This window comes from Typopeltis vanoorti, chromosome 10 (genome assembly GCF_054136105.1).
Source record: "Typopeltis vanoorti isolate ZY-2024b chromosome 10, IOZ_Tvanoo_1.0, whole genome shotgun sequence".
Lineage (NCBI taxonomy): Eukaryota > Metazoa > Arthropoda > Arachnida > Uropygi > Thelyphonidae > Typopeltis > Typopeltis vanoorti.
Genome location: NC_143558.1, coordinates 38,097,501 through 38,116,276, shown reverse-complemented (window position 1 = coordinate 38,116,276; position 18,776 = coordinate 38,097,501). Strand labels below are relative to the sequence as shown.

The 18,776-nt window shown below is 34.7% G+C and overlaps 1 protein-coding gene across 1 annotated transcript in view; it reads left to right on the top strand.

Annotated features, from left to right (window-relative positions):
- LOC150102348 (poly [ADP-ribose] polymerase tankyrase-like) overlaps positions 1-18,776 on the top strand; it is a 1,002,656-nt gene that overhangs the window by 205,036 nt on the left and 778,844 nt on the right. Inside the window, 2 exon segments of the mRNA XM_090399561.1 lie at positions 4,386-4,470; positions 12,543-12,680. Coding sequence (XP_090255687.1) covers positions 4,386-4,470; positions 12,543-12,680 — 223 coding nt within the window.

The window sequence follows — 18,776 nt, the reverse complement described above, 5'->3', positions numbered from 1 at the left end:
AATTCAATAATAAAATAAATTCACACAAAATCATAAATAACCAGAACACTTCAGCAATCAATCAATTAGTCTCTGTTAGTCTGCTGTGAATGCCATCTTTCAGTTGGACAGCACCCCACTGAGGCACAGTTGGCATAAATCAGTACTGTTCTCTTTGCACTGTGAATTAAAGAATCTAGCAGACCATTCCTTGGATACTCCTTCACATAGGATCAAATGGAAGAAAACAAAAATGCTACACAGAAGTCATAAGTCAGAGATTGTTTTGGAATCAACAGTGGCTTTAAAACACACTCCAAGCCTCAACAAATATGGCTGTATATAAATTTACTCCAAATCTGGGAGACAGCAATTTTAAGATCTAATTAATAATTGCTTTTTCTTTTTTTCCAACATAAATTGGGCCTAATTAGGATTTAGTTCCTTGTGTTGTCTGTTACAAATTTTTTAAACTAAACTAGTCCCACTGTTATACACTATCTGATCAAAAGTATCCAGACACCCCTCTGTAATTCGTAAACTGATGTCCAAGTGTCACTACGACCTTGCTTACCGATATAAAAAGAGGACATGGAGTTGTGTGTTGTTCAGTGATAAGAAGTATGAGCAGAATAGGTAGGTCAAAGGAATTCAGTGACTTCGAACTTGGACTAGTTATTGGTTGCCACATCAGTAAGAAATCTGTCAGAGACATTTCAGCCCTCCTCAAGATACCCAAGTCAACAGTTGGTGATGTGATTGAAGTGGAAACGCAAAGGCACAACCACAACAAAACCACGATCGGGTAGGCCATGTTTAATGACAAACAGGGACTGTTTGTGGAAATGGCCAGACATCGAGTGAAACAATCACCTGGGAGTTCCACAGTGCTACTAACTGTCCAGCCAGCACCATGATTGTGTGTGTGTCTAGAGTTAAGAGGAATGGAGTTTCATGGTCGAGCAGCTGCTCATAAATCAGACATTTCTCCTGTGAACTCTAAGCACCTCCTGCAGTCGTGGTGTAAAGAACAATGCCACTGGATAGTGAATAACTGGAAACGCGTGATTTGGAGTGATGAATCGCACTTCACCATGTGGCAGTCCAACGGGAGGATCTGGGTGTGGCGAATGCCTGGAGAACGATTCTTGCAAGCATGTGTAGTGCCAATAGTGAAATTTGGAGGAGGTGGCATTACAGTGTGGGGATGTTTTTAATGGAATGGATTTGGCCCTCCCGTAACACTACACGGAAATCTAAATGTGGAAGGGTACAAGGACATTTTGACCCGTTGCATACTGTCTACGCTAGAAGATCAATTCGGTGATGATTATTGTCTGTATCAGCATGACAATGCTACCTACCATAAAGCAAAGTCTGTGAGGGAATGGTTTGTGGACAATAGCATTCCAGAAATGGACTGGCCAGCCTAGAGCCCTGACCTGAATCTCATAGAACACCTTTGGGATGAATTAGAATGCAGACTTCGCTCCAGATCCCAACGAACCACATCACGAACTGCTCTGGCTACAGCTCTTCAGGAATAATGGGCTACCATTCCTCCAGAGGCATTCTGATACCTGGTAGAAAGTCTCCCCAGCAGAGTTAGAGCTGTCATAGAAGCAAAGGGTGGACCCACCCTGTATTAATGTCCACTACTGGAAAGTGTGTCACAGGGAAAGTCTGATTATGGTTCCAAGTAGGTGTCCGGATACTTTTGATCAGATAGTGTACCAAATTGTTGTTTCATGTACGGTGACAAACTTCTTGTGCTCTGAAGATGCTGGATATAATACCAGCAAAATATTGGCTATTAAACCACTAAATATTATTTTCTTATCATTCTGTGTTGTAATCAATAGCATGAAAATATATTAAGAATGTCGGATCTTTAATATCCACTTTTTCTATGTATGTAATTCACATCGCTAAAATGAATCCACTCTTTCTTTAGGTAATTATTCATAGTAAATTCTCTTTCCTCTCTTTTCATGCTCCATTTTTACCCCCCCCCCCCCTCCCAGTTGAAATTATCCATAATGATAGTTCTTTTTGTATCTAGAAAGTTTATCTATCTATGCAGCTCAAAGTCTTGTTCGGAAGAGCCTGACATTTAACCATCTTAAATTGTGTACTTTGTTCTGCTGACCACTATCTTGGATACATTGCATGTATTACTCATGTTACTACCATGATTATCATACAGATAATCATGGTTGGTTCAAATCCAACCTGGCTACAGATTAATTCCTGTGCATTCATTTGCACTACTCTTCCACTCTTTCTATCCTGCCTGTCCTTGAATGCACTATATTTATCACATTCTCATTCTATAATTATTGTTATTCTAATAATTTTTAGTCTCATGTCATTTAGAACTGCTAAAAATAAGAGCTTCATAGCTCAGAAAGTTTCAATGATGCCCTTTGGATGAGAAGACTTGGGTTTGAATCTCATCATAATGCAAAGAACCTTTATTAGGGATTTGAAGGTGAATTAGCTGGGCTTGTACTTTGGTGGTAGGGGTTTCTCCTCCCAGCAACTTTTTTGTTCCACAAAGCAGGCAAACTTGCTATTATAACACATGCAGTTAACAGACATATTACACTGGCCTGATAGCCTTAAATGGCTTTGGCCAAGCTGCTACAAATTTATTGTCATCTGATAACCTGACACAAGTATATTCTTCTGTTTTTCTTTCTTAGCTTTCTTGATACAAATCACTTTCCCACCTCTTCAATCCTGTTTTGCATTATGAAGTACTCATTATAGCAATTTTTCTAATTTTTTCCCTGTTCTGCTATTCCCATATTACATCTCTCTCCCCCCACTTGCACACCTATGTCAGTCATGCAGTACCAATTGCATTCACCCTTGAATTCTTTCTTACTCCTGTCAATACCTGCATGTTTGTTCATTTGATTCTTCGAATGATATTTTGAAAAGACTTGACATGTGATCACAGAATAATAATCACATATACAAGGGTGGTCTGAAAAGTTCTTGGCCTAACAATGAATGAAAAAACGAATTTATAATTTCAAAATTATTTTTATTTTTCAACATAATCTACCTTAAGACTAATACATTTATTCCCCTCTACAGCTGCAATCACCTCTTGATTCAAAGAAAAATGTTGATCAGCAAGGAAGAGTTTTAGTTTTGGGAAGAGATAGAAGTCAGAGGAAGCCAAATCTGGGGAATAGGGTGGATGTTCCAACAATTCATAGTGCAGATCCCTTAATTTTCCCATTGCCCAAAACATCTTTGTGGGGCAGGTGCATTGTCCTGATGAAAGATGATTTTTTTCTTCTGCAAACTGGGTCTTTTCTCACAAATTTTTTCGTCTAGTATGGTTAAAAGATCAGAATAATATTCCCCAGTTAGTGTTTTACCCTTTTCAAGATAATTAATAAACAAAATGCCTTTGAATTCTTGTTGAATTCAAAGGTTGTTGAAAATTTGTTGAATTCTTTCAACAAGTAATTTCATTTTATGTGTCAACTAAAACTGTTTATCACTTATCATAACATCATTATAATAGTGATTAAAAAAAAAAAAAATAGAAGCCCAATAGAAATCAACTCTCAAAGAAAAATTGCAAATTATCTAACATTGTGCATAGATTTTTTTATATTTTTATAATAGCCTCATCTGCAATGAGATGTCTTATATATAATAACATAAAGCCTACCTAAAACACACTTGGTGGTAGTTAAATATACTACTGAGGTATTAATTGCACAGGCAAATAATTTGAGAGGATTATGCAGCTGTTGCCTGAAATGTTGAGACCCCTAGTGAAATTCTAATAACAAGAACACTATCAGTGAATTGGAGAAATTTCTTCTTTTAATGACGAGTTATCATTTTAAGGTTGCGCCTGTGTGTGAATAGTTTTGATGAAATGAATCTATGTATTAAAATTAGTACAATAAAAAGAATTTCAGTGAGTGCTACGAAAATGTTTCATTTACATTTTACTGTTATGTGGGGAAAGACTTCAATGATTACTATTTATTTTATTTAACATTCATTCACACTACTGTATTTGACCAAATGTACTGCATACTTGTTAAATCATTCAAAATATCAAAAATTCTAACAAGTTGTATTCGTTATTTTTCTGATATATATTTTGTGCTCTGAAGTTTGAATCTAATAAAAACATCAGCAAACTTAATGAATTCATAATCTACTTGCTCTAATATTGTGACGTAGCAAATACCACCAAAAATAACATGAATTTTGTTATATGGCTATCCTGTGATTATTTCACTCAAAACTAAGATAAATAAAGCAGTTAATCTTTTATATAATAATAATTTACCAAAGGAATTTGCTAAAAGAATCATAAGAAATACATCAAGCATGGTTCCTTTACTTATGTTATTTTTTATTTACAGTTGTAATATAACTATGCTGGGGCATGCTCTCAGACAAGTTAATTTAAGCCGTGGAGGAAGAGAAGGAAATAATGCTTTTCTTAAGGTATTCCCCCTTGCTATTTTCTTATATACAGTTTGTTACATAGAACCAAGTGAATTTGAACATTAGACTAAGTTATTTGTTTGTAATAATAAAGAAAATAATAAAATGAATAATAAAAAAAAAACAGTTGTACAAATGGTAGAAAAATATTTTTCTTAAATTGTACATTTTTTTACAACCAGGAAGCAAGTAAGACTGTGAGGTCATTCTTATGGTCTGTTGATTGTATGTGTCTTCTGGCTGGTTTGGCTGTTTTGCTAACATGTACCATATTATTAAGAAATGGAAGTGCTTTTTTTTGATCTAATCATTGAGGGTATTGATTACTCGGTATTAGTATTTTTAAGCACTTAATGGCTTTCATATGATTAAACAGAGAAATGCAACTCTTGATTTATCATGTCAATGGAAATAATAAATTCACTAATTCATTACACGTACACATTATATTACTACAAAATTGTTATCTTAAAACTTGAATTAAATGGATTTCCTGCATTGTCTCATGATCAGCAGAATAAAGACCTCTTTGTTGATGTTTTAGTCACTAACATAAGGAACTTTATTCTATCATTCCAGCTGGATCCACATTAACTGTGTGGACAATTAAACATTTTGATCTCTGGATAGGTGTGTTTGTATGTGGGGATTCTTCTTAGGAGAAACTCTGATTTTCAACCTAGTAGCTTAAGCTGACTGTAGAGCATACAATGATCTGTTTGACATAGAATGTTTGTCACATTCTTGTGTTGCTTTTGTTTATGTGTAAACACATCATATAGATTGTACTAATTTTTTGACAGTGAAGGTGGAGACAATCTTGCCAGCAGATTTCCAAAATGTTATAGCTACAGAGTGTCATCAGCTTTTGGAAATGATTTATTTCTGTTTATTTTTATTATTTAATTTATTTTTTTAAAATTAAACTAGTTTTCCAAATGCTTATGGCAACTGCAAGGTTTTTTCATAACTTATTTTAACATTATTACATCATCAGACAAGAATAAATTATAAAAGGATGTTTATTTCACTTTCAAACCAGCATCCTCATTGGAAGACATGCTATAGTTTTTCACATGACAATGAGTGAAACAATTCAAATTGTAATGGACGAAAGATATAAAGTCAAAAATATCTAAAATGTAATTATCACACCACATGTCAAATTAGCAATTTGATTCACTTTCCTAAGGACAAACTCCATCCCCCTAGCATATCCTGGAGTTTATGAAGTTCTTTGTGACTGTGACTTCACCTGTCATGGACAGATAGAGAGATCTGTTAATATCCACCTTGGAGAACTTAAGAAATACACCCACTGCTATTGTATGGCAAGTTAGGACTGGCAGACCATGCTTTGGATATCCCTTCACATATTTTTAGTTGGAAGAAAATGAAAATTGTGTTACACTCTTACAGGTCAGAAGAGTGATTGTTTTCAGAGTCAGCAATGGCTATGAAGCATTCTTCTAACACCTTAAGAAGTATGGCTGTGTTAATCTGCAAAACATTTGGAAGATTGTAATCTTAAGATCAACTTCTGCGTAACTGTCCTACTTTTATCCAACATTCAATTAGAGGACACTAAATTAGGATTTAATCTTTTATCTGTTCAAGTTTCAATTTATTTATGTACTCATTGTTTCACATAAACTGTAACATGTTATTTCTCTGAGGATGCTGGTTTGAAATCGAGCGAAATATAACCCAGTTAATGAACATTCTTTTATAATTTAGTTTTAATGTTGTTAATGTATATTGTCCAGCACCTAAGCCTGCCAATTAGGTTGTAAGTTGTGCCAGTTGTCCAAAGCATAATTCCCATTTAAGAAACACTGATGTGTAGTCATCTTCCTTATAGCAGACTCATCCATTCAGTTTCACAACATAAATTTTATTTTTTGAGAGGGGGGGTGGGGTTCACTTGGCAAACCTTCCACCATAACAAATTCCATTAGAAACAGGTTAATTCGAAGCACAGATTATCAGCTTTGAATTAAACAAATTCAACTTATACACACAGTTGGCACTAACTATAACTTGTCAAAATCACTACCAGTTTTATGTGGAATTTCAGATACAATTTATGTACATCCTAATCATGTAGCCATGTCTCTTATTCAAATTAACTGTCACTGTATTGTAGAAAGCAAATTATTACTAAGAAGGTTTCCCATTTACAAAGATGTTTGTGGGGCCCTACCCATAGAGAGTTATATTTTTAAAAGCTTATTACAAGACACCCGTGCTGTCCACACATTATTCTTTCGTACTTCCTTGAACATGTTCACTGACAAAGTACTCACAACAGATGCATTCTACAGGGTGCAATGACTAAATATTTTCTTTCCTAGCTCTTATTCAGTTTTTTGGGATCTGGGATTGACCTTTTTAGCCACGTACTGTTTCTGCATCAGATGGGGCAGAACAAGAAGTCATCCCTGGAAGTTGGGTAACAAGGTTGTGAGGACTGGATTTTTCACTTGGAGTGGTGAATGAATGGCTTGCCTGAGTCAGTTGTTTTCATGTGATGATGTGAAGGATTTTGGCAGATTGTAAGAACTTGGGGATTTTATTCAGTGGTAAAAAAAAGCGACTTAAATGTTATAATTGTGGACTAACATTGCCACTTTGTCTGTAACATTCTTAATGTAAAGTAGCATGATTGCATCTTAAAATCTTGTTTGAGTAAAGTAGCTGTTGGCAGTGTATTAAGAATCAGTACATAACCATTGAGGGCAAAAGTATGCCTCAGGTAGCACAGTTCTTCATTCCTGTTAATCAAAGTACTAGACATATTGTATGCTCAATCTTGTAATATTTTGATTATTATTCCACAGGCACCTCCATGGAATCCTAAGACTCATTGTGGGAGATGCACACTATCCTCACAATATCTATTGTGCCTCTCCTTGAAACCATTAACAGACCAAGCACTCACAACTAACTCTGGTAGCCCATTCCATTTATTTATTCGTTCACTTTCCTGGCAGAAAGCCTACTCTTCACTTCTTTTCTAACTACACTTTTACCCAACTTCCTACTCCCTCTAGTCAAGTGCTGAAATATTTTTTTAAAATCTTAGGTAAAATCCTTTACCTAACTTGAATGTTTCCATCTTATCCCTCTTTTTTTGCCTAGTAACCAACTTTTGCAATCTACAAACCTTTGATCTATCCTCATAGGAAGCATTTCATGGACCACTCACCATCTTGGTCACTCTCCTCTATCTTCACCACCAGTTTCTCGTCCCCAAGAAAACCCAGCTGATTAGATCTGAGCACAGTAATCCAGAAGTCGTTGTATAAGCTTTATAAAGAAGAATGATAATTCTCTTATCTCTGCTTGTTAGTGTTTTTTGAATTTTTTGAATTTTTGAATAACCAAGTAATCCTGTGAACTGTCCTGGCCATCTTAGCAGTATGCCATCTAAACTTGATCTTTCTATCTACTACTTCTACTGCCTACCATCCCCAAATCTCTGGCTTTCCCCAATTTCCTGGAGTGCATTTCCCTTGATGTGGTATACAATTTGCAATATTCTTATCCCAAAATTCATAACTTTATGCTTTTCTACATTAAATTGATGTCTATTATGTTTTGTTCATACTGTCAGCCTATTTAAATCATCCTGCAAGTTCTCTACATCACCTTGATTACTGTTGTAGGTAATTATTCTTTAGCTGCATAAATTCCGTTTCCTTCCCCTAATGCTTCCCTTACTCCTTATGTTGCAATAGTTGAAATCTTCCAGAAGAATTACTTACCGTGTGCTCATTGAACTAACTTGCTGATGTATATCATTTATATTTCTGTTGCATTCCTTGCCTTTAGCAGCAATCCATTATATATTTTGTCCTGCTGGCTATTATCTCACATCAGATAGCCTTCAAATGTACTGCCATTGTCATCTCTACATCTCTTCCTGCTGACCTTCTACTTATGTCACTTGCATTTCTGTCATATTTACATTGTCATCTTCATTTTCTCTCCATTCTTCCGAAAATACAATAACTTTCTAATGGCTATAATTTTGCCCATGTTTAGCCAAACAAATGGCAAAATCTTATCCTCTTTCCTGATTTTTCTGGCATTAGTAGTCTGTTCTCATTATAGAGAACTCATAGGGATCACATGAATAATGTGTTAATAGTGGATAGCTTGCTGTAGTTTATTTGATTTAGAATAGTATTGTCTCCATGGTACTCTTTGGTCTTCTTTCGGTAGTAATTAGTGAATTTTTTATAATACTGTGTTTTCTATAGCAAGGTTGACTGTATGCATTGAGTTGTAATCTGCCCTCTTTTTTTCCACAGATATGCTTGCATTTTTTTAATGGCTGTCCTATTAAGATCACCCTTTTATGACTGCATTCAGCATTCTTTGAACCTTCTTCCGACTCTCTTTAAGTGTTTTCTGCTTATGTTCTCTCCCAAAAATAACCTTAGTTATTTTGTTCCTCTGTTCTCTTAGAAACACCTTTCTTCAGGTGTAACTCTAAATTCATTTGAGTGCAATATATTTTCAGTCATGTCACATCTTTATCTTAAACTTTCTCTCGCTTTGTTTTCTAACAGTGTACAATCTTTGCACCAGGAAAAACATGATTTTATTACCTATAAGGCAAATACCTGATCATGGAATCACATACAATATGAATCTTCCATTTTTTGTTCTTTTCATATGCTTTTTAATCTTGCCTCTCCTTCCAGATGCTTCATTCACTATAGCTTATGCTTGGCCTATTGAAGCATCTGCATAAAGTGCTTTCTTGCTCATTGTGGCTACCTTACCATTTTTCTCATCTTTCACCACTTAGTATTACCTTGTTTGTCAACCCATATTATTTATTCACCATCATGAATTTCTGCATTCCTCTCTTCATTCTTTATATCATTTGCATTTTTGTGCCTCTTATTACAAACACTTGTCACACAGCTAAATGCTATTGACATGTTTACTTTTGGTATTCTATTTTGTAATTCTTCTTGACACATTCTCTCACCATTGTCGCATATCACCTAGAACTCTCTCACTTTCAATAATGAACATGTTGCACGCACACAGGTATTGCATCTCCCCACCTCCCTGACATTGACTGCTGTTGGCCTGTTCTCAGATTTAAAACTCTTTTATAAACTAAATTTAACATAAATTACATGAGTAAGCCAAAATATATTTTGCTAAGGCTATTGTGAATTGCAACAACCTTCCATTTCAAGTGACCCCCCCCCCCAGATGGACTCCACTTTAATTGTCTTGTTAGATAATATCATATAATTAGATGAATTATGTTATTATTATACAACAACTCAGTAACCAGATTCCAAAGAAAAATTCCACTGAGCATAATCATTATATTGATGATACAAATGAAGAAAAGTTGATGTATGAAATTTCCAGATTAAACAATTATTAGACATTTACCAGGGGAAAAATTAAAAAATAAGAAAATCAGATAGTAAGAAAAATAAGAACAATAAACTACAGGAAAGCCCAGAAATTGGTAAGTTTTCAGTTAATGATGATATTAAGGTAAGTAAATTAAAATGTAATTAAAAAAGAAGTAATATAGTACACTGATTTGATAATTAAATTTGTGCTTGATGACATCCACTACCAAACTGGGGAGAGAATAAAAAATGTGTTATATACAGTAAAGAAACAGAAAAGCAGATGGTAGTGCTTGTAGCATAATTCATTTAAGTAGTGATAAATATAGTATAAGTTAGTATAAAAAAGGATTGCTGGAGAAAGAAAGTGAAAATGATTAGTTTATTACAAAATACGATAGTACTTAGTTAAAGAGAGATGCGATAGGAAATAATTCAGCGCACATATAGAAATAATGGGCATGAGTTTTTGGATGCTTGTGTGAGTTTCATGATAAAAAAGACATGAATAAGAGGGATGATATCATGAACCTGTTGAAATTATTTATTGGAATGAAACCCACTGCTTTGAATACTTTTGTGCTTATAACTGCAACACTTTCAATCCCCTTTAGATATGTTTCATACTTTTGCATCCATTTTTCTAGTTGATATAGAAGAATAAAGAAAATATAAAATATAACAAAATAAAATAATAAGTTTAGTTTAATCCTTTATCCAAGTGTGAGCAAACAAAGTTTGCACCTGAAAGTATCTTCAGGACTGGGGTAAGGTAGTGCAACACCAGGCAACTCGTTGCAAAGGTGGAGAAAGCTCTCATCACTCCTATCTCAGTATCTCCCATAATGCAAAACACATCTCCTTGCAGATATGTGTAATGTTATGCATTAAGGCAAGGACCACTACCCATACTGGTTTCGACCTTTATTGAGGTCTCGTCAGTGGGAGCCAGGCCCAGTAGTGGAGATACCAAGGCAGAAGCAATGAGAGGTCATCCTAACCTATAGGAGTTGCCAAAGGGTGTGCAACCTTATTATTAAATTACTCCGGATTCAGAGAAAGATGTTAAGAGTTTATTTTTCACTTGGTTAGACTATAATAAGTTTAGTTTAATCCTTTATCCAAGTGTGAGCAAACAAAGTTTACTTCAGGACTGGGGTAAGGTAGTGCAACACCAGGCAACTCGTTGCAAAGGTGGAGAAAGCTCTCATCACTCCTATCCCAGTATCTCCCATAATGCAAAGCACATCTCCTTGCGGATAAAGGATTAAACTAAACTTATTATAGTCTAACAAAGTGAAAAATAAACCCTCAACATCTTTCTCTGAATCCGGAGTAATTTAATAATAAGGTTGCACACCCTTTGACAACTCCTATAAGTTAGGATGACCTCTTATTGCTTCTGCCTTGGTATCTCCACTACTGGGCCTGGCTCCCACTGACGAGACCTCAATAAAGGTCGCAACTGGTATGGGTGGCTCTTGCCTTAATGCATAGCATTACACATATCCGCAAGGAGATGTGCTTTGCATTATGGGAGATACTGAGATAGGAGTGATGAGAGCTTTCTCCACCTTTGCAACGAGTTGCCTGCTGTTGCACTACCTTCCCCAGTCCTGAAGATACTTTCAGGCGCAAACTTTATTTGCTCACACTTGGATAAAGGATTAAACTAAACTTATTATTGTCTAACCAAGTGAAAAATAAACTCAACAAAATAAAATATAACAAAATAAACAAAAAACAAAACAAAATAAAAAAGATATGAGCAATGCCAGTATTCTTAGTGCCATTTATTTTAATTAAAAGAGATACTTACATACAGTCATACCCCGACTCACGTGAATCCGGAGTTACGCAGTTTCTTATGTGTACCCCCCCCCCCCCCCCCCCCGCAATACATACATATTCGCTTCACGCCTCACCACTAGTCGTATCTTTCAGGCGCTGGTTTCATTCGCCAGTGTCACACATGCTGTGAACAAGCACTGACGTGTTTCGCGCAGTCTCCATTCATAAACGATTTTTATAGCCTACAAACCTTACGATTGTTTAATGTTATGTTCTTGATAAAAATTTTATCACATAAAAAATAATAATGTTGTCCAAAAGAAGCAAGTCCGATTCTTCTACAGCTAGCAAGAAAAGAAAAACATTGACTTTGGAAACAAAACTCAACATTATTAAGGATTTTGAAGGCAGAATGAAAATTTGTGAGGTAGCAAAGAAGTTCGATCTACAGGAATACACAGTAAGAACAATCATAAAAGAAAGGTTTACAGATTTTGGAGGAGATACATTCTAATGAGGAATGAATTGTAGTCACAAAGCAAGGAATATAATAATCATTAGCTTGCTATGAAGGAATTTTGCATGACAAGAAAAAGACATTATGCCGTCTGACGAATCTATTAGATTTTATGAAACCATCGACATCGAAATAACTTTCTTTTTTTTATGTACGAAAAACTACAATTATGATTTTATTTCTTAAAAAATATAGGTGTTTTTGTAAACCTTTAGTCCCAGTTGTATGTTTGTATATATAAGTTACATGCAAAATTATACCCCGAGTTACGCGCTTTTTGTTGGTCCCACCTACCGCGTAACTTCGGGGTTTTACTGTATATATTTTTTTAACTTTTCTCAAGAATTATTTTTTTTTTTTTATAACTTCAGGATGATTCTGAATACAGAATGAGTTATCCAAGTGTGGATGCATTATTGATCAAAGAAGCACTTAGGATGGGAGTCTCTGTTGATACATTAAAGCTTCTCTGTTCAGAAGATGAGAATGAAAATTTTGCTTCTGTATGGGTAAGGATGCGCATGATTCCATTAGATTCTTTTTCTTTAATTCTCAAAAAAGAAAAAAAAGTAGTTTATAAATAACATATATTTAAAGTGAAATTTCTTTGTAGATATACAGGTAAGTACATCGTTACTTCATTTTTTCTCTGTTCTTGCTCAAGAGGTTATTCCACTTAAAATGCTATTAGTTATTTGCAAGTTAACCATTTTCTTACATTACACATTTTAATATTTTCATATATCACACACAAACACATGGTTGCTCATTTATACCATGAAATATATGAGCAACAATGCAACAGGGTGAACTAAGTCACATAACATCTGATTTATTTCACACATTGTTTTGAAGGTATATTTTTTTATTTGTTTAAAGAGAAAGCTTGTGCTATATTAAAGAAATATACATCTACATCAAGATCCCTGTTCTGAGTTAGTCCAGAAATATGTACCTAAAGTTTTGTCTCTATTGGAATAAAATGGTAATATGCAAAAACAGACATGTTCTCTTTCATTGTGGATAAACTCTTGAGCTTGGAGAGCCAGCTGTAAATTTAACAGCATTATAATTTTGTAGTAAAACTCAAAATGTGAGATACTGTTCCTTAAAAGTCTCCTAACACTGATCTGTGCATCAGTTTCATTCTTCAAGACATTTTTTTATTTGAAATGTTCTCTGCATAAGATGTCTATGTGAAGAAATACTATAAGGAGTCTTCTTCTACAAGACTTAAGTGAATATAAACTTCTTCACAATTGTCTTCTCTCTAAGCATCATTTCTGTTGTAGATGAAAACTCATAGCAGACAAAAGATGTCTGTTTCCTATGTATCCGAAAAAGAGTATCTGTAACTCATTCCAACCAAAGGGCATTGCCTGTACCATAAGATCTGAGTTCAAATCCCATCTAGGAGGTTAAAAACCTTTATCAGGCCTTTTCGGCTTAAGGTGGATCATAGCCAGTCTATGGAGTTGGCAGGGGTTTTTTTCCTTCCAGAAACTTTTTCATCCTGTAAACAAGGCAAATTAGCCCAGTTCAAGCCATAGTAGAGAATGGAAACAGGATATTAACTGCACAATCATAAACTGTAATTAGGTGTCAAAGAAGCCAAGTTACTTTGCCAGGGAACTTAACACGAAAGAGAAGATGAGACTCAAATATGAAGTTTTCAGACTTGCATAACTTGTAATTCACTTTCTTTGTTTACTTTCCTTATCTCTAAATCTGCTAATTAACAAATTTAGCTATCATCTCCCATTATTTCAGAATTTCTACTGAAAAAGCTTTTTCACTATCTTTTGGAATAATAGAGTTCTTATAAAGGATCTTTCTACACCATCTCAAGTAATTCCAAGAAGATGGTTTATGTGGTTTGAAGTTGCAAAATATATGAAACCACTGGGAAAGTATTGATTTCATAAAATCTGAGTCATATGAACCCTGCTGATTCTTTTACAGATAAAGAGAAATTGAAGCTATCAATACACATTGAAAAAAGGGAAATGTACATTTCCACGAAACTTTGCTTTGTATTATTTCTTCTAGAAAAAATTGTTTCAGTTCAGAAAAGCCTTCGCTTGAGTACTCCAATCACAGAGCCTCTGATTTATTTAACAGATTTAATTCCATGGAGATAGAGAGGAAGTATAGCTGATACTGAATTTTTAAGATTGTGGCTACAGTAGACTGTAACAGGATAAAGAAATTAATGGAGATGGTTTTTTTTTACTCTCATATATTTGCTTTCGTTGAGAGTACATGATCCTTGTCTGAAATCACAAATTTAAAATTTTAATTCCTAAACACAAATAGATACTTCCTATGATATTCCTATAGATGTTCTTATGAATACTGAAAATTTAGATATCAAGTTCAGGAAGTGCGAGAAATAAAGGCATCCAACACTGAGTCAATTTACTCTCAACGCACTTGTAATTCCAATGGCATCTGTTTGTGTTGAGTGCTCTTTCAGTTTACTTTGCATAGTTAAAGATAAAAGCCTTTCTTATTCCTAGACAAGCTGAATGTACTTTGTTTTAAAAAAGATTTGGCAAAGAATTTGAGTTAATAAATGCCAGTGTAATCAAGTGTTAATGGATAATGGCATGTCAAGTTGTTTAAAAATGAATAAGTGAATTAGTTGTAATTTTTCACTGTTTCAATGGCATTACCATGTACTTTTGTTACAGTATGGCATATTTTCATGAATAAGTGAATTAGTTGCAATTTTTCACTGTTTCAATGACATTACATGTGCTTTTGTTACAGTGTGGCATATTTTCAGATAAGAAAATCACTCTGCAGTTACCGTATCAGATTTTATTCTGCTCATCCATGTGTTGAATCAAATTTGAGAGAAATTAGATTTTTCAATATAAAAGCTTCATTTTTTCAGTGTAAGTTAAATGTAATAAAATGTAAACTATTTTGTTATTGATTTTCATTTTTATTTATTTGAGAAATACAGAGGAATGGTAATGACAGCAATTTATAAAGAGCATATTTATTGGTTGAGTATTAATTGGATAGATTTATTAAAAAATGTGATACCATAAAATGAACATACCTATATTTTACATTACATTGAAGAGCCAAATTAATTGAACTGTCTGATTTTGTAATTGTAAAATGTCTATGTGCATATAGTTATTAATTTTTAGCCCATGGTACTGATACTATTGTTATGTCCCATTCCATCTTATGATTTTGTTTGTCTTACAAATTGCCTTCGTCTGTATTCTTCTAACTTCTAATTTCAAGACATCACCAAAATTTCTACTAATATCTGAGTTATTGTTCCCCGTAGTATCCTTAGTATTTGTATTTTAACTGCGCCCTTTGGGATATTTAGTTTAAGATATTTATGCATAAACAGAGAAAAGGAACACAAATATCTGAAAGTATAACTATTGCAGTCGTGACACTATTTCTTGTTACTCAACATTAATTCCTTAAACTACCCGTTTCTTAACATTAATTTCCCCGCGTGATTAGCCTCGAATGTTTCTAAGCGGTGCATTGGATTAGCAATATCAGACAACTTTTTTATCATTAAACAAAAGGTTTATTATTTCTCTAAACATGGTACATATCAAAATACTCGACTAAATTACTTACACACTAAAATTAGCTTAATACAAGTAGTTGGGCTATGATTCGACAAAAGTTACTACGATCATGCCGCCACAAAATTTCATACAAAACATGAATTCACTTAACATGGACAAATTAGATCACCACACATTATTAGATTATTCAACTTCAAGTACACTAACAAGATCATTAACTACTCTAGCACATATTTATGACAATTCTGATTCTCTACACATCACACTAGGCATTCAAATTCCTCAGGCTACTTGATTACTCAATTCACACTAATCAAACTCAATATTAACAAAACCATTTACTTCATTAACACACAACTATGTCATTAACTTTTCTTTTACAATATAGTAGGCACTCAAGATTCTTAGGACAGTTAATAATTCACAAATTATCAACACTAGCTAGCTTACTTTTAACACTCTCTATCAAATTCTAAAGTCCTATTATAATTTCTCCCTAATCACTTTAACAGTTCCGTATTATGACAATGGTACCTATCACAAACAACTTCTAGTTAACATAAGACAAAATTCACAATACCTTTCTTTAGCTTCACTTACGCACCTTTACCTTCGACTGAACGAACTTGCTTGCATAACTTCTTGCAATTCAGGGCTATATAAACATCTGCACCGTCGGCTGTACTATCCGAAACGAGGACATCGATACTTTCACAGCTTCCTATGACTCTATGGTATATTTCGCTTTCTACATAGGAATACGGGAATAGCTTTCCCGCTCACCTTCGATTCCTTGTTGTGGCATGAGGATATAAGCCATATCTCTCCACTCAGGAACACCGTGAAATCCACTAGAAAACCAAACTAAAACCACTGCGACTATCCAAACGTTTCTTCTGCTCTGGCAAAAGGCAAAAAGGCCTCAAGCCTCCTTGACTATCTAAACGTCTTCCCCAAAAACCCCAAAAGAGCCTACTCTTCTCAAAAAAGCCTCTGGGGGGGGGGTTACCAATCCTTTTATAGCTGCTCCCCTAACGGCGCCCTTTCTTACTTCTTTCTCCCGCCTCCTACTTGTTTTCCCGTCTGTCAACCAATTGGGTAGCATTTTGCCGCCATACGTCTTTTTGATCGGCAACTTGTAACGAAGTTTCTATCCGGGTATAGGCCTTAAGCGATATTCCGTTATTTCTCTTGTTAGCCTCTATCTTAACCCCCTTTTTAAACCTTTTCTCAGAATTCTACTTAATGCTTAATCTGTAGCCTCTTACATAGCGTATTTCATGACTCATTCTTTTATACTTATGCACTTAACTCTTTCATTCTTAATCGCATTACTATATTAATTCTCAGTTAGCTACTTATTTAATACAAATTCCTTGTTTAGTCATAATACATCTTAATACATTCTTTTCTTTTGTTATCTTAGCTAAACAATAGACCTTTACATTTTACTCAATTTATACTGGATGCAAGAATATTTTATTAATTAAATTATCCTTTTTATGCAGGGGTTTTTATTTATGTTATTTATTTTTCATGTTACACCATGATAACTGAGGATATTATATTCTCAAGATATCAGGTGTAACAAAGGTCCCCTATTTAAACAAAAAAAATTTCTTTAAGAGAAATTTCTTTTTCCTTTGAGGTGTACCTCTTCCCCTTTTTCTTTCCTTTACTTTCCTCTGACTATAATAATTTACAAGTTTTGTACAATCAGTGAGTATGCGTGCAGCCTTCATAGCAAGAGGTAAATCACAAACTAACCACTCACTTATAGTCCTAAGTTTAAATATGAAACATAAGAAATCTGCATAACTAAACTGCCTCTTAGATTGTACATTTTCTTCCTTTCTCCTATTCACTTTCCACCTTGAGTATTTAAAACAACTTCTAGACCTTTCAAATTTCTCTATTAAGTTAACATCGATCTTTTCCTGACCACGTTCCTCTACTTCACAAACACAAACATCCATACCCACGGCGGGATTCGAACCCCGCAGCCTTTTGGCTGGGGAGCAGATACGTTAACCACTCGGCCAGCCAGGCTGGGGATGTTATGAGAGAAGGTCACTACCCAAACCAGTTTCAACCTTTATTGAGGTCTCATCAGTGAGTAGGTAGACCTAGATAATACCAAGTTTGTAGCAAACAGAACTTACATACCCTATACCCTACTATAAGAATTGCCAAGAAGGTGTCCTAATAAATTACTAATTATATGAAGAGCCAAAGGCTTCAATTCGGTGACGTGAGCTTATTTAAGTTAAGGGATATTACATCCCACATTGTTTAACAGCTGAATAAGAAACTCAAAGAGTTTCATGCCGAATATAGAAACTATATAAAGTTCGGCGAGTCCAAGCGTAAGCAAATACCTGGATAGTGCAACACATAACCCGTTTGGTAGCGCAACACTGAGGCAACTCATAGTAAGAGTGGAGCAAGCTCCTTTCACTATTCTTGGTATTTACCCATAATGTGAAACCCAGCTCCAAGGAGCTGTATTATTGTTCTACATTATGAGAGAAGGTCACTACCCAGACCGGTTTCAACCTTTATTGAGGTCTCATCTGGGATTTAACATCCCTTAACTTAAATAAGTTCATGTCACCGAATTGAAGCCTTTGGCTCTTCATATTAGTAATTTATTAGGACACCTTCTTGGCAATTCTTATAGTAGGGTATAGGGTATGTAAGTTCTGTTTGCTAAAAACTTGGTATTATCTAGGTCTCTACCTACTCACTGAAGCGACCTCAATAAAGGTTATTGAGCTCAATATATCAAGCCATTAAAGGGGATGTCTCTTCTACGTGGGTCACGTGGTATCGCTATCACACAAAGAAATAGCCTCGGGGTAGAGCCAAAATTCAATGCGACTAGAGTCCTCAAACGTTACCTCTTAAAATACCAAGAAATTTGTATTTTTAGACTGTGCCACTTGGAATTATTAGATTAAAGATAACTCAATCAAGAAGTAAGTTAGAAGATGTACTCATGTGACCTAGGGTTGCAATCGCAGCCTTAACCTT